This window comes from Monodon monoceros, unplaced genomic scaffold (assembly GCF_005190385.1).
Source record: "Monodon monoceros isolate NGI ecotype Baffin Bay Population unplaced genomic scaffold, NGI_Narwhal_1 Super_Scaffold_21, whole genome shotgun sequence".
Lineage (NCBI taxonomy): Eukaryota > Metazoa > Chordata > Mammalia > Artiodactyla > Monodontidae > Monodon > Monodon monoceros.
Window position 1 is genome coordinate 80,048,943 of NW_021703778.1, and position 13,946 is coordinate 80,062,888.

Here is a 13,946-nt window from a genome sequence, read left to right on the forward strand (position 1 = left end):
CAAAGTCTGCAGAGCATTTGTATTCTTTCCCAATGTGTGAGGGCCTGACGTGTAGCACAGAGGTTACCCAGCCAGTGGGAGCCGCTTACACGTGCTTTGCTTCTGCTTGTGCGACGGTCGTGAGGACTGAACGGGTCAATGTGCAGCCCTGCACATTGGTCATGTGAGGGCTGAGGAGGCAGGGACCACACTGCTATTAGGAGCAAGCCAGCAGGTGGAGCTGCAGGAGCCCACGACACAGCTGCTCAGAACCCACACTGGGACCAGAATCCACTTATGGGAAAAAAGTCTTTAGAGGTGAAACCACCTGCACCTCTGCAACGCTCCCTTGCTAGGCGGTAACCCCTCCACATTTGTCCTTTTATTGAAGAGCACCTTCATATTGGCCTTGAAAGCATCCATAAGCAGGATCTGGAAGGCCTGAAAGAAAGCTCAGTGCCTCTGTGAGGAGGGAGCTGGGCTCTGAAGGCCCTGCTCAGCAACTGGAGATGCCAGCCCTGGGACTGTGATCTCTCCCTGACCACAGAGTCTCTGGGAGACTGGATGAGAGGCCCCGCACCTGGCCTGGATCCCTGGTCCTGAGAAGGGCCCTCTTTTTAAAATTTTCTAAATGAAACACAGCCAATTTTATTCAAATTCTCCAAAATTTATACTCGATATGTTAATTGTTTCTAAAATGTTTCACCTTTAAATCATGGATTTATTATTTCACCTTTCTTTTAGAGTTTTTTTTCATTTTTTTCTGTACAGTTCTTCTATAGAAGCCAAAGTCCTGAGTTGCCCAGTTAGGAGCCTCTGACCTACTATCCTGATTAAGTTTCTTCTTAATATTCATGGCCAACATCTGGCTTCTAAATGAAAGGCTTTTGGTCTTTTCAATCACTTGCTGATAGGGTGAGGCTGCAGAGAAAGGGCCCTCCTGTCTCTCAAAAGCCACGGTGAGCTTTGAGAAGAGCTGGAAGCCATGAGGGAGGTGCCAGCTCTCACTGGCCAACACGCAGAGAGACAACAGAAAAGGCAAATGGCACCTAGGCCTTAATGACGAAACATGTCTTCCTATGGCTAAAGTGAGATGTCTGTAAATAGCACAGGAAAAGGACGTGATAGTCCCCTTACAGCCAGTGGCAGCCCTGCTCCCTCTCCTCCTGGACTCACATCACCACAGGATGAGCCACCATGGATTTCCTGGGACCACATCCTATGGCAGGGACCCTGAAACTGGTCAGTCTTTCCTTCTTTTAGTATCCTGGGAGTTCTCTGTCTAACCAGACACAGAAGTGAAAAAGGAAGAGCTTCCCTTTATTTGCTCAGTTAGTCACACATCCATCAGCAGTTAACATTCCAAACAAAATCCCGCCATTTCCACAGCAGACACATAATGCATTGACTGAAGACAGGCCCCACATGAGTCTATGTGACTGGTGGTTGGAGTTGTGCAGTGCACAGCCTGTGGGCCCAGCCCGGCAAGCCTCTCTGCAGCACTGAAATGGCTCCTGGCAGGAAACTCCCATGTAATGAATTGAATGGAAAAATCCATCTTTTGATTCAAAAGCTTACTTTAGAGCAGAGGCTGGCAAACATTTTCCGTAAAGCGCTCATTAGTAAATATTTTAGTCTTCGCAGGCCACACAGCCTCTGGGGTTGCTTCTCAACTCTGCTGTTAGGGCACAAAAGCAGTAGCCACAGACAATACGTCTTTGAACAAGTGTGGCTGTGTTCCGATAAAACTTTATTTACAAACAGGCAGTGGGCTGTAATTTGCTGACTCTCTGCACTAGATGGGCTTTTAATTATTTATTTATTTGTTTGTTTATTAAGTGTAAGTTTATTACTAGTCCAGAGTTTTAATATTTTGATCATTTGGTTGGTCTAACAAAGTAGATGGGCTTTTAAAAAAAATTACATCTGAGGGCTTCCCCGGTGGCACAGTGGTTGAGAGTCCTCCTGCTGATGCAGGGGACACAGGTTCGTGCCCCGGTCCGGGAAGATCCCACATGTCGCGGAGCGGCTGGGCCCATGAGCCACGGCCGCTGAGCCTGCGCGTCTGGAGCCTGTGCTCCGCAACGGGAGAGGCCACAGCAGTGAGAGGCCTGCGTACCGCAAAAAAAAAAAAAAGAAAAAAAAATTACATCTGAGATTAATTACATCCATATAGTATATGCGTACATGTGAAAGGGAACCACAGTGAAAGTTATTTAAGGGTGGCTTGATTATTAATTTGCTTCATAATTTAAATTAAAAGTTGTCTGTGGCATTATTTTCTTTTTTTAAAAACGGAAGTATAATTGATTTACAATGTTGTGTTAGTTTCAGGTGTACAAGCAAAGTGATTCAGTTATACATATATACGTATATATTCTTTTTCAGATTCTTTTTCCTTAGAGGTTATTAGAAAATATTGAGTATAGTGCTATATAGTAGTTTCTTGTTATTCATCTATTTTATATATAATAGTGTGTATATGTTAATCCCAAACTCCTAATTTTTCCCTCCTCCCCTTTCCCCTTTGGTGACCATAAGTTTGTTTTCTGTCTGAGTCTGTTTCTGTTTTGTAAATAAGTTCATTTGTATCATTTTTTTTAGATCCCACGTATAAGTGATATCGTATGATATTTGTCTTTGTCTGACATCACTTACTATAATAATCTAAGTTTCTTAGTATGATAATCTATGATAACGATAATCTAAGTCCATTCCATCCATGATGCTGCAAATGGCATTATTTTCAATGATATTTTTTTGCATGCGTATGGTAGTTTTAGGCAAAACCTATCATTGCTGAGTGCGCTTCCCAGGGAGGTCTCCATATTCCGCCTCCTGCCCCTCCCGGCCCACCCCTTCCCCACCTTGCACTGTTAGGTGGCGGCGGGCGTACCTTGTTCTCTCTGCTGGTCTCTCTGCTCCATGGACACAAGGGCAGAGAAATGCGCTTGGTCGTAGGCAAGAACCAGAGGTGAGCAGTGGCATCTGTTGGGAGGCACCTCCAAGGGCAGGTAAATCCCTCCGAAGGGGATTGGAGCAAATGCTGCAGACACAAACAAGGGTGAGGGCATGTGGATCTGGAGGGGGCGTGGACAGCATCCCTCACCATCCTGGGGGAGGTGACAGGGCGGAGGGAAGGGAGGGCGGGCTCAGGCTGCAGCCCCGGGCGTTGTCATCTGTCACCTACTCCACAGCAGAGGGGCCTCCACCCACCTGGCAGGAGCTCCCTGGGAGCTAGGTGATGCTTGCCACCGATGGATAGGGAAGCCCAGGCTCGCAGGGGCCAGGACCATTAGACCCCAAGTCCTGTACCTGACCAGGGCACCCTGCTCCACCTGCCTCCTTGGGCAGAGTCCTCCTGGCTCGTTTGTCCCTGCGACCTGTCAAGCTGCACCCTAGGAACAAGCAGGGCTGAGGGGATTCTGCTGTGACCTGCCGGGCCTGCCTGCTGCCCTGAGTCTGGCCAAGGTGATCAAAATGCCCACCCCGGATGGTCAGCCAGGACATGTGCTGATGGCCACCTAGAAACCCGTGTTTTCCTGAATGTACTTATTCCTCTCCTGTGTTCACAAAAGCATCTGCATACAGAACAACGTATGTGCTGCGTGAGAACTTATTTGTTCTAGGTTTTGAGAAGCTCAGTGAGAGCACTCCAGGCCCAAGTCGTGAGTCAGATGGGAAATGAAGGACGGGGATCAGCTCCTTTAGCAACCGGGACACAGTCTTGTTCATTTCCTTACCAAAAGGGGGAAAAAGCCTAAATCCTCACTGAAATACGGTAACTACTGGAAATACCTGCCCTGACACGGCATCTGTTTTTTAATTACAAAGAACCTTGCCTCTTGGCCTCAGACTCAGTGACTCACTGCCCTTCTGTGGAAGGAAAAGACAGTCGACATCAGGGTTGTCTTTGATGAGCTCAGGATTCCTCCCCACCCTTGCTTTGTCTATATCAGTGACCATGGTTCTGCCCCCCTCTCTGCTGAGAGGCAGGGTGCGTCCGCCTTTGAGAGGGCTGCACCCTCCAGGACAGGTGCAAAGGAAGGAAGTGTGGACCCAGCTCTGTGGGATCTGATGAGTGCAGGGACCCCGATGGGAGGCCGGGCTCTGCACCCAGAGAGCTGCAGACCCCGGCAGGCCTGTGTCACTGGGAGTGACCAAGGTACTCCCAGCTCCCTGCCTTCTGTGGTAACCACAGCCACGAGAGGCAGGACACTTACACTAGGGTGACCTTCCTGGTCCATCCACCATCCTGGCCCCTCCTGTGTCCCTCCTTTTCAGAGAGCATGGTGCCCTGTGGGCTCCAGCAGAAAGGCTAGAGGGAGGACACACGTGGAGCCCTCCCTGCCTGGGTTGACCCTGCTTCCTCAAGGCCTCAGCTGAAGGCGGGGGCACATTGTGTGGCCTCTCTGAGCTTCGGGCTCCTCGTCTGTAAAGCGGGAGGCAGTGTCTACCCTGGGAGGTAGTGGCCTGGCCGAGGGAGAGGGTGCACGTGATTGGCAGTGCAGCGGGTACCGGCCTTGGGAAGTCCTCCACCCCTTCCTCCTTCTCCCCCAGCCCTGGTCCCATCACAGCCTTGCGGATGACTTTGCATTTTCTGCCTTTCTTGTTTCTTTAAGACACATGCGAGGGGCAGGAGGGGACTGGAGTGGCTGAGTGGCCAAGTGGCCCTGGGATGAGGCCGGCACTGCTGGAGGGTGTGGGCAACAGGTGGGCCCGGAGCCCCTCGGGGTTCATCCCCACCCCCACTCAGCCACATTTCTCCTGCCGTGGACACACAGGGTGGATGGACGGCCAAGAGTAATCTCTCCTGGGAATTCCCTGGCTGTCCAGTGGTTAGGACTCTGCACTTTCACTGCTGAGGGCCCGGGTCCAATCCCTGGTCGGGGAACTAAGATCCCACAAGCTGTGTGGCACGGCCAAAAAAATATATAAAAAAAATAAAAAAATAAAAAAGAGTAATCCCTTCTCTACTGGGAGGAGCCAGAAACATGTGGAGTCGAGGAGAAACGAGGAGAAATAAGACCTTTGTCCAGGCAGAGTAAGGCTCTGTGTCCTTCTGGAGGCTCAGCCATTACGTTGGACAGTCCCTTCCTTACTCGGGATGTTACGCTTTCTGGGTGATGAATAAAATACATCTGTTTCATTATGAGTAAACTTACCTTCCCCGCCTGAGTCCCTCAGCATCGTATCTGCTACAACGACGATGGGCCTCCTTAATATGTGGGCAAGGACGAAAACGTGGAACTCCTCCAGACTCTCGTACACAGGGTCCTCGGCGTTGTCCATGCTGGGGACACAGTGAAGCAAGCCTGTCACTGGAGCGAGTCGGGACAGGGAGTGGAGGACAAAACACCTCCCTGTGGCCCTTCCCTGCGTGGACCCTGGCCGTCGCGGCCAGCTGAGGCCACGGCCCCCCTCCACGCCACTCGATATTGGCAAGCACACTGAACCCAGCTCTCCACCCTGACCCTGGGGTGGGTGGTCTCAGGAGAGAAGCCGAAGCAGAGAACCTGGCAACGTGGGCAGCCAGCTCCCTTTAAGATGCAGTCTCCCTGGGGGCAGAGGCGCCCAGAGTGTGTGACAACATGGGGGCTGGTTCTCTGGGCGGGTTGACGAGGATGCAGTTGGGGCAAGAGGCATGGAGGTTCCCCCTTTGGTTCATGCTCACAACCAGCAGCTTAGGCTGAAGCTTTACCCTCAGGGGGTCAGGTGTGCCTGGGCACGTCTGATGGGCCGGTGGGTCCACTGCTACCAAGGTCTGTGGGCCTTTCTAGGGGATACCCCGACTGAAGATGGTGGTAAGAAGGCTGCCTTGAGTGGTAGTGGAGGGAGTGACAGAATGCCCAACCCAGGCCACTCGGACCCTCCCCAGCCATCCCCTGGCTCTTCTCTGAGGCTCAGGGGAAGAGTGGGCTCCAAAACCTGCATCACTCATGACTCTAGGACATGGGCAGAGAACTGTAGCCTTGATGTGTCTCAACAACCAGGCCAGTCCAAAGGGAAGAAGCATGGAGAGAGGAAGGCCAGTGCCCTGAGGTTGATGGGGCCTCTTGGGCACTCGAATGGGGCGGGGCACCCAGAATTAACTGAGGGTGGTCTCTAAGCAGGTGGGGCAGAGTTAGCAAGTGTGGCCCTGCTTGAGAATTCTGGGGTGGGGTGGCCTGGGGAAAGGGTTCTATGTACATAGCCTGCAGCCAACTGCTTGTGTGGCTTCTAAAACAAAGGCTCTGAATCCTTGGGGATGCCTCATAATCACCTGGGGAGTTTTGTTGTTATTGTACCAATAGTTTTTTCTTGTTCTTTTTTTGGTGATTCAATATACCTTATTTTAAGACTTAAAAAAAAATGGCAGCACCTAAAAGCTCACAAAAAATTTGCAGAGTATAAGTAGCTTTTTTGTCCTTCTGAACCATTTGAAAGTAAATTGCCAACCTGAAATCCCATCACCCAGCAGAACTTCGTGTGTATTTTCTGTGAGTGGGGTTACGTTCCTGCAGATATATTCTCCTGCATCACCATCAGAACTGGGAATTTGTCTAATCACGAAGGCAACAATGCATCTGTCACCGTGAAAGACCCCAGTCACCACGTGCCATCTGCCCCAGTTCTGGATGGTGTACTGCATTCAGCTGTGGTGTCTCTTTAGCCGTCCTCAGTCTGGAACATTCCTCAGGGTACTTGACATTCAAGACCTAGGCCGTTTTGAAGACCACAGACCCAGTATTGTGTAGAATGTCCATGGTCTGGGTGTGTGTTTCCTCACAATCAGAGCAGATTGGGTCACACTGCATCCTTCTCGTGGTGTCCAGTTGGGTGGATCTCTCTCGTGGCCGTCAGCCAGGCTCCCCCTTGCAGAGCTGCTCCCTTCCTCTCCGTAATTAATAAGCATTTTATGGGGAGGAACTTGGAATCTACAGACATATTCCACTCCTCACCAAGCCTTGATACATTTACTGATTCCAGGCTTCTATTTGATTCACTGTGTTATAATCCATCCATGTGATTATTTTGATGCTCAGATACCCGCCCTAGTCAGTGGGGCTTGTTCAAGTGGAATCTGTGTCTGTGTGACAGCCCCCGTCATTTTTTAGAGCACATCCTTGCTTTCCAGCACAAGAAGATGGTCAAGGTTGTGAACCAAAAACGCCGCCTGCCATTTCAGTAAACAAAGGCTGTTGCAGCCATCAGCCACTACAGGTGCCCTGACGGTGAGCCCTGAAGGAACTCAGGATGGAAGCAGGATGGCCCCCCCCCCCCCCGCATCTAGCAGTCAGCTGTAGCAGCCACCCCCGACGGTGCACACTGAGGGGACTCAGGATGAAAAAACACAGGATACTGGCCCCAGAGAGCTGAGGTACATATCGATAGGAATGATTTCAGTGAGCCCAGACTCTTGCATCTTCCATACACAGAAAAGCACTAAATTCCTTAACTTGAGATGTCTGGTTTTCTTTAATTAATAGTAATCTTTTGATGTTCTGACTACACGGTATTTGTTACAAAAATGCCTATGTATCCTGGTTCCCCTCCTTACCTCTTTGGAGCAGTCCCTCAGAGCCACCTGACAGTCTGTGTCCCTGGCCTAAGTCCTCAGTTCTATCCATCGAATAAAACATAACTCTCAACTTTTAGGTTGTGTATTTTTTTTTCAGTCAACAAGATTCATCTTGTATCTCTTCTGCTTCAGCCCTGGATTCAGCCATTTCTCCTGGTTTTTTTTGTTTTTATTTTTAAGATAGTGGATAATGGTGTTTAGAAGCCAAAATATGATTATCGCTGATGTCATTGCTCCTAGACTCAGTAAGTAGAGCTGGGGAACGCGTGTGTGTGTGCGTGTGTACACACCCACATGTGTACACAGACATTTTCATCTGTCATCTATCTATCCATCCATCTATTATCTATCTACCTATCATCTATCTATCTGAAACTTTGAGTCCCCTGATACTCCCAATTCCAATCTAACACCCCAGAGTTCATTCTACTTGTAACTCCTTTCTCCGAAAGTGAGAAACCTGGTTTCTACCAATCTTAAGCTATTTCCTTATTTGATCCTGGTATGTAAACAGCCCCCAACCAATGCTGCTTCCCTTCCCCTGAGTTGCCCTCTTCACTCTGTCTGGCTCTGACACCCTGACCTTGGTCTCTGTGTCCTACCACCCCCCACTCTGCCCACTGCAGGTGCCCACCTTGCTTTGATGAACCTATGGATTTAGGACTGAATTTTTCAGGGAGGGAAGGGAAGTGGAAGAAGAGTGTGTTAAATACATACACACAGGCTGGGTCTAACACAATGCTCTTGGGCGTGCATTTCCAAACATCCTGGGTAGTTATCCTGTCCAGCCACAGCTCAGAGGGTATGTGAGGTCAAGGGCTCTGAGCGGGTGCTCACTCACCCCTGTCACACGGTGAGAGCTCACAGGCAGGTGTATGGCTGAACGAGACAAGCAGCAGCACGGAGAAGACAGAACACAGGCTTACAGTCTGCGTACTCAAGAGAAAAATACCTGACCAGCTACGCAGAGGGGACCCACAACAACCACGGTGCAACGTCTGACTAAGGATTAGGCACCGCTGTAGTGGCGTGGCTTTCTGCTCATGCAAAACTCAAAGCAGGGCCATTGTATTTCAAACTGAAAAAACAGCACATATTTATTGAGTACTTGCTACAAGCTGGCACCATGAAAGGCACTGCAGAGGCCCCCAGGTAACATCTGTCCATCCAGCCATCTTTTATCCCTCCATCCACTCATCCACCCACCATCCATCTGTTCACCTGTCCAACCATCCATCCAATCATCCATTTGTCTATTCACCCATCCATCCATCCATCTACCCATATATCCATCCATCCAATCATCCATTTGTCCATCAATTCACCTATCTACCCATCCACCCATCCATTTATCCATCCATCCACCCATCCATTTGTCCATCCATCCATACATCCATCCATCCATCCATCCACCCATCCACCTGTTCACCTGTCTGTCCATCCATCCCAGATCTGTGCTAGGGCTGAAGCATGCAGTTTCACCATATACATCTGGAGGCCTCATGGCCAGACATGGGCAGCAGTGATGGGGGTATAGGCCCAACTGGGAAGGGGTTATGGAGATGAGCCTGGAGCAGAGCGACCTTTCTTCACTCCTGTTTTGGTGTTGAACTTGAGAGCCAAAAGTCAACTGTGATTCTGCTCAGTGGCCCAGGAGGTTGCAGAGAGGGTCCCAGCTCTACCCTGGGCGTAGCTGGAGAATCCCAATATCCTTCCTTACTTGCTCCAGCTCCTTGCTCCCAGGGTGCAGGGAGCAAATTTGAACTGGGGGTGGGTCCTGGTTCTGTGCTTTCCCTTCAAAACCATGGCCATGCCCTTGTGCTTCAAAAGCCTCAGTGACTATTCCTGTTCATTAAACGCAGGCTGGAACATTGGCTCGACAACTCCTCAGGCTCCTCTGAGGGGCAAACGGGCTCATGACTGGGACGACACTTTGGAACAGTGACCTGCGCATGTGAGTTACTGTGATGGAGCCCGTTGGTAGAAATCAGCTCCAGCAAAACCAGTCCTGAATATTAACGTCCACTTCTCATCCCAAGGCTTCACATCATCTTCCTGTGAGTTTACTGAGCAAATGCTAGATGCGGGATTGTAAATAGGATCTCGCCTCTGGGAAAAAACACTTAAAAATCCCTAAAATACAACACCTAATTGGTGTTGACTGTTAAGAAAACTAACAAGCAATATAACTGCTTCATCCTCACATCTGGGCGTGTCTGAGAGCTTCCTCACATGCTCTAGGCCACAGCACACCTGTTCCCTCTTCTTCAGTGTGTACCTGGGGAGGGGGAATCAGGAGCATAGGGATACCCCACCCACCCAGTGAAAACCCCCTGAGGAAGACAAGGGGTGACCTGGACAGAGGCTGGGCCAGACCCCGCCCCCTCCTGGTGGGACCAAGAAGCAAGAGCGGTGGAGTGAGGTCCAGATGGCATGGAAGTCGGTGGCAGGAATGAAAAGGCACAGTGCAGATTAGGGGGTGTCCTGGCTTAAACGGCAGCCACAGCCTTAGAGGTCACCCCAGCAAGAGCCCATGTCATGGACAAGGAAGCCAGTCTGGGCAGCCGGTGGGGTCTTGCCCAAGGGCAGTCACCCGGCCGCACAGAGGCACAGCTTGGGTGCAGGCCCCCCAGGACACTTCCCCTGTCCCCCTCCCCAAGGTGAGGTGACCACACCTCCTGTTTTGCTTAGGAAAGTCCTGCTTTATGGGTCACCAATGGCCAGTGGCCACTCTCCCTCCTCCAAATGTACCAATTTGGATGATAAATTGTAGAGTCATCATCCATGGTGATTATCTATGGTGACATAGTTATCAGTTTCTGGTGTACCCTCCCATCCAAACGTATAAGCATACATGGATGGACCTAGAGATGATCACACTAAGTGAAGTAAGTCAGAGAAAGACAAATATCATGTGGTATCACTTACATGTGGAATCTAAAAAATGATACAAATGAACTTATTTACAAAACAGAAACAGACCCACAGACATAGAAAACAAACTTATGGTTACCAAGGGGAAAGGTTGGGGGGGGTAAATTAAGAGTTTGGGATTAGCATATACACACTACTACATATAAAATCAATAAACAATAAGGACCTAATGTATAGCACAGGGAACTATACTCAATATCTTGTAATGACCTATAATGGAAAAGAATCTGAAAAAGAATATATGTATATATATATATATATATATATATATATATGTGTGTACAACTGAATCACTTTGCTGTACACCTGAAACTAACACAACATTGTAAATCAACTATATTTCAATAAAAATTAAAAAAATATAAGCATATATGTGTTTGTGTGTGTGTGCATATGCGCACATATATAGGAATATGAATGTATGTGCATATTTAGATTCTATACACATACCCTCCCCCTACCTCTAGGTGAAAGGCAGGGCACTACATGGGCTATTCTGACCCTTGATTTTCCTCTTAACAGTACATCCCAGAGAGGCCTCCGTCATAGTATGTGGGTCTCCTCCCCTCTCACAGCTGCACGGCAGCATTTCTGCCAGTGGTGGGACTCGACCCCTTCTCCCAGGCAGGGTTTGGAGCCATGACGACATCTTTGATGAGCTGGCACATAGGTACAGAGGCGGGCTGGAGAGTCAGCCTGAGGGGCTCACAGGGGCTGAGGCCAGCCGGTGCCCTGCTGTGGGCCTTTGTATCCAGTCAGGAACTGTGTCTGCCCAGATGGGAAGCTTTTCAAAAAGATTTCCTAAGGCACAGTGTAGGCTGCTGGGGCCTTACTAAACGCTATGGCCTGGGGATCCAGGAGGGAAGGATGGTGGCACCCCTGGCACTTTGAGGGGACCAAGAGGGTCTCGGGCTCAGACAGGAGCTTCTCAACAGTGGCCAGGGTAGCCTGGGGGTGAGGACTCATTTCACTCTCTAAAATGAATACGCTGGGGTCATTTGTGTGACAAATATTTACTGAGTATCTGCTCTGGGTATAGCACTGTTGCTAGGTGTGTGGTGTGTGTGTGTGTGTGTGTGTGTGTGTGTGTGCGTGTGTGCACATGTATGCAGGTCTAAGCGGTAGAGACAATTAACAGATGATCAAACAAATAGCTATCAGGTGTTATAAGCACAGAGGTAAAAAGGGGCTGCTTTAAACAGGAAGGTCGGGGAAGGCTCCTGAAAGATGAAGAGTTGGCTTCAATCGTATTTTCAATTAGCAATGTCTTTAAAAATTTGACCTGGATTCCACATTTGCAAATGTGAGAACTCGTTAGGTGAACAAACATTCTTCCTGCTTGGTTCACTGGTAAAAGTCACAGCACCTTGAGGAATATTTGTAAGACAGCCTCCTTTTCCACAAGGGGCCAAGCCCTGACCCTGCGGGGTGGGCACCTCCCAGCAGTGGCATGCCACTCACCTTTCCTTAAAAGACTGACTTAAGTTCATATCTCTGAGACTGTACATCAGGTAACCATTTAGGATTCTAGTTATTTCTGAAAAAGTCCAATAAAAAAGAAAGGCAGCAAACATATTATGAAATTATGTAGGCACAGCAATGAAATTATGGAAAGTCAGTTACAAAATGAGCAGCACACAAGAGAGATAGGGGCCTGGGGTGTCGGTCACTCTGTGGGGGCTGCCCAAGAGTCCTTGAAACGGCCCCCCTCTCTCAGCCTCTTTTTCTCTTTGTTCAAACAGCCTCTCAGCCTCCATAACCTGTCTCATCCAATGGTGAGCAAGTAAGCTTTTCTTTTATAAAAGGTTAAAGAACAAAATTGATTACTTTCATCACAAATCTCAGGATAAGTTCTTGATTCTTGCTTTTCATGCCTGTTTTGCATTTGATAAGAGCATGGGTTTATATTTGTGGTCAGTTCCAAGTTCAGATCCTGGCTCTGTCTCTTCTGGGCTCTGGGATGCTGGGAACTGACTTAATTTTCTGAAACTCAGGTTTCTGTCATTGGCCATGATAAGAACAGCTTTGCAGCCCTGCTTGACGCAGAACATAACACATGTGCTCAGTAGACGACATGGCTCTAATTCCTGCCTGATGATGCTATTCTTCCCCATCTCTAGGGAATCCTTATCCTCTAAGAAGGCCAGCCCTCCCTGCACGAGCTCCCAGTCAAAGGCTGTGTGGGAAAATGGTGTGTGCACTCATCCCACGAGGGCTGGCCTTTGCTCCCCGCCTGCTAATGGCTCAGGTCTGGGCACTGGTGTCATGGGCTCCAGGCAGGAATGCCTCCCCTGGGGGTGTGTGGAGGCACAAGTGCTTAGCTCCGTGCCTGCTGCTCCTGGATCTGGCTCTGTAGGTACACACAGCCCCAAGTGGCCAGCACTGAGCTAGGGTTTGGAAAAGAATCAAAAAGAAGCATTGGGTTGGCTGCACCAACAGTATACTGCAGTCTGAAGGGGAGACAATATAAAACATACACAAGTCCTGCATGAGCAGGGTGCAGGACAGGGCTATGTGCACAGTGGTGCATTCTGGCTGGAGGACAGAAAAGGGAGTCCCAGGGATCCAAAAAGTACCTGGAAGATTATAAAAAGAGGGCTTCAGAAAACAATCCCATGAGGTTGTTTATGAACTCCTGGACTCCCCTCTCCCCAGCTCTGAGCTGTGCATGCGTGGATCTGTCCTAATCAGTACACCAAAGGCTCTGACGACTTACTGAAGAGACCCCCGCCCGGGTCACAGACTGCATAATGTGAAGCTTAGCCAAATAGGACAGCAAAGCTTTGAAAACCACAGCCCAGAGAAGGCAGGTTGAAATTTACAGTATGAACCTACCTGATAGAATGAAAAAGTCAACATTTTTCTTAGATTATAAACAAGACTCAGAATCTCATAAGATCCAAAATGTCCAGGATGCAATCCAAATGTACTCAACATACGAAGAACCACAAAAATCTCAATGCCCAAGGAAGAGAACAATCAAAAGACACCAAGTCTGAGTTGGTAGATATCGGAATGATCTGACAAAGATTTTAAAGAAGTCATTATGAAAATGCTCCAATAAGTGATGGAAATTTTAGAACCTAAATATACAGCAATTGGAAGAAAAAATTCACTGGGTGGACTCAACAGCAGATTGGAGATGAGAAAGAAAAAGGGTCAGTAAATCTGAAGATGGATCAACAGATGACCCAATCTGAAGAAGAGGGAGAAGAAAAGATTGACAAAACGAGGATTTCAGGGCTTCCCTGGTGGCGCGGTGGTTGAGAGTCTGCCTGCCAGTGCAGGGGACACGGGCTCGAGCCCTGGTCTGGGAGGATCCCACATGCCACGGAGTGGCGGGGCCCGTGAGCCACAGCTGCTGAGCCTGCATGTCTGGAGCCTGCGCTCCACAATGGGAGAGGCCGCGATGGTGAGAGGCCCCTGCACTGCGATGAAGAGGGGCCCCCGCTTGCCGCAACTAGAGAAGGCC

General features: G+C 49.2%; 1 protein-coding gene across 1 annotated transcript in view; it reads right to left on the minus strand.

The window, feature by feature from the left end:
• The window catches only part of LOC114903852 (OTU domain-containing protein 7A), a 201,514-nt gene that overhangs the window by 25,859 nt on the left and 161,709 nt on the right, over window positions 1–13,946 (minus strand). Inside the window, exons 9-10 of the mRNA XM_029237114.1 lie at window positions 5,145–5,272; window positions 2,876–3,025 (exon numbers count right to left, since the gene is read on the minus strand). Of these exons, the coding sequence (XP_029092947.1) occupies window positions 2,876–3,025; window positions 5,145–5,272 (278 nt within the window). The remainder of the gene's footprint in view (window positions 1–2,875; window positions 3,026–5,144; window positions 5,273–13,946) is intronic.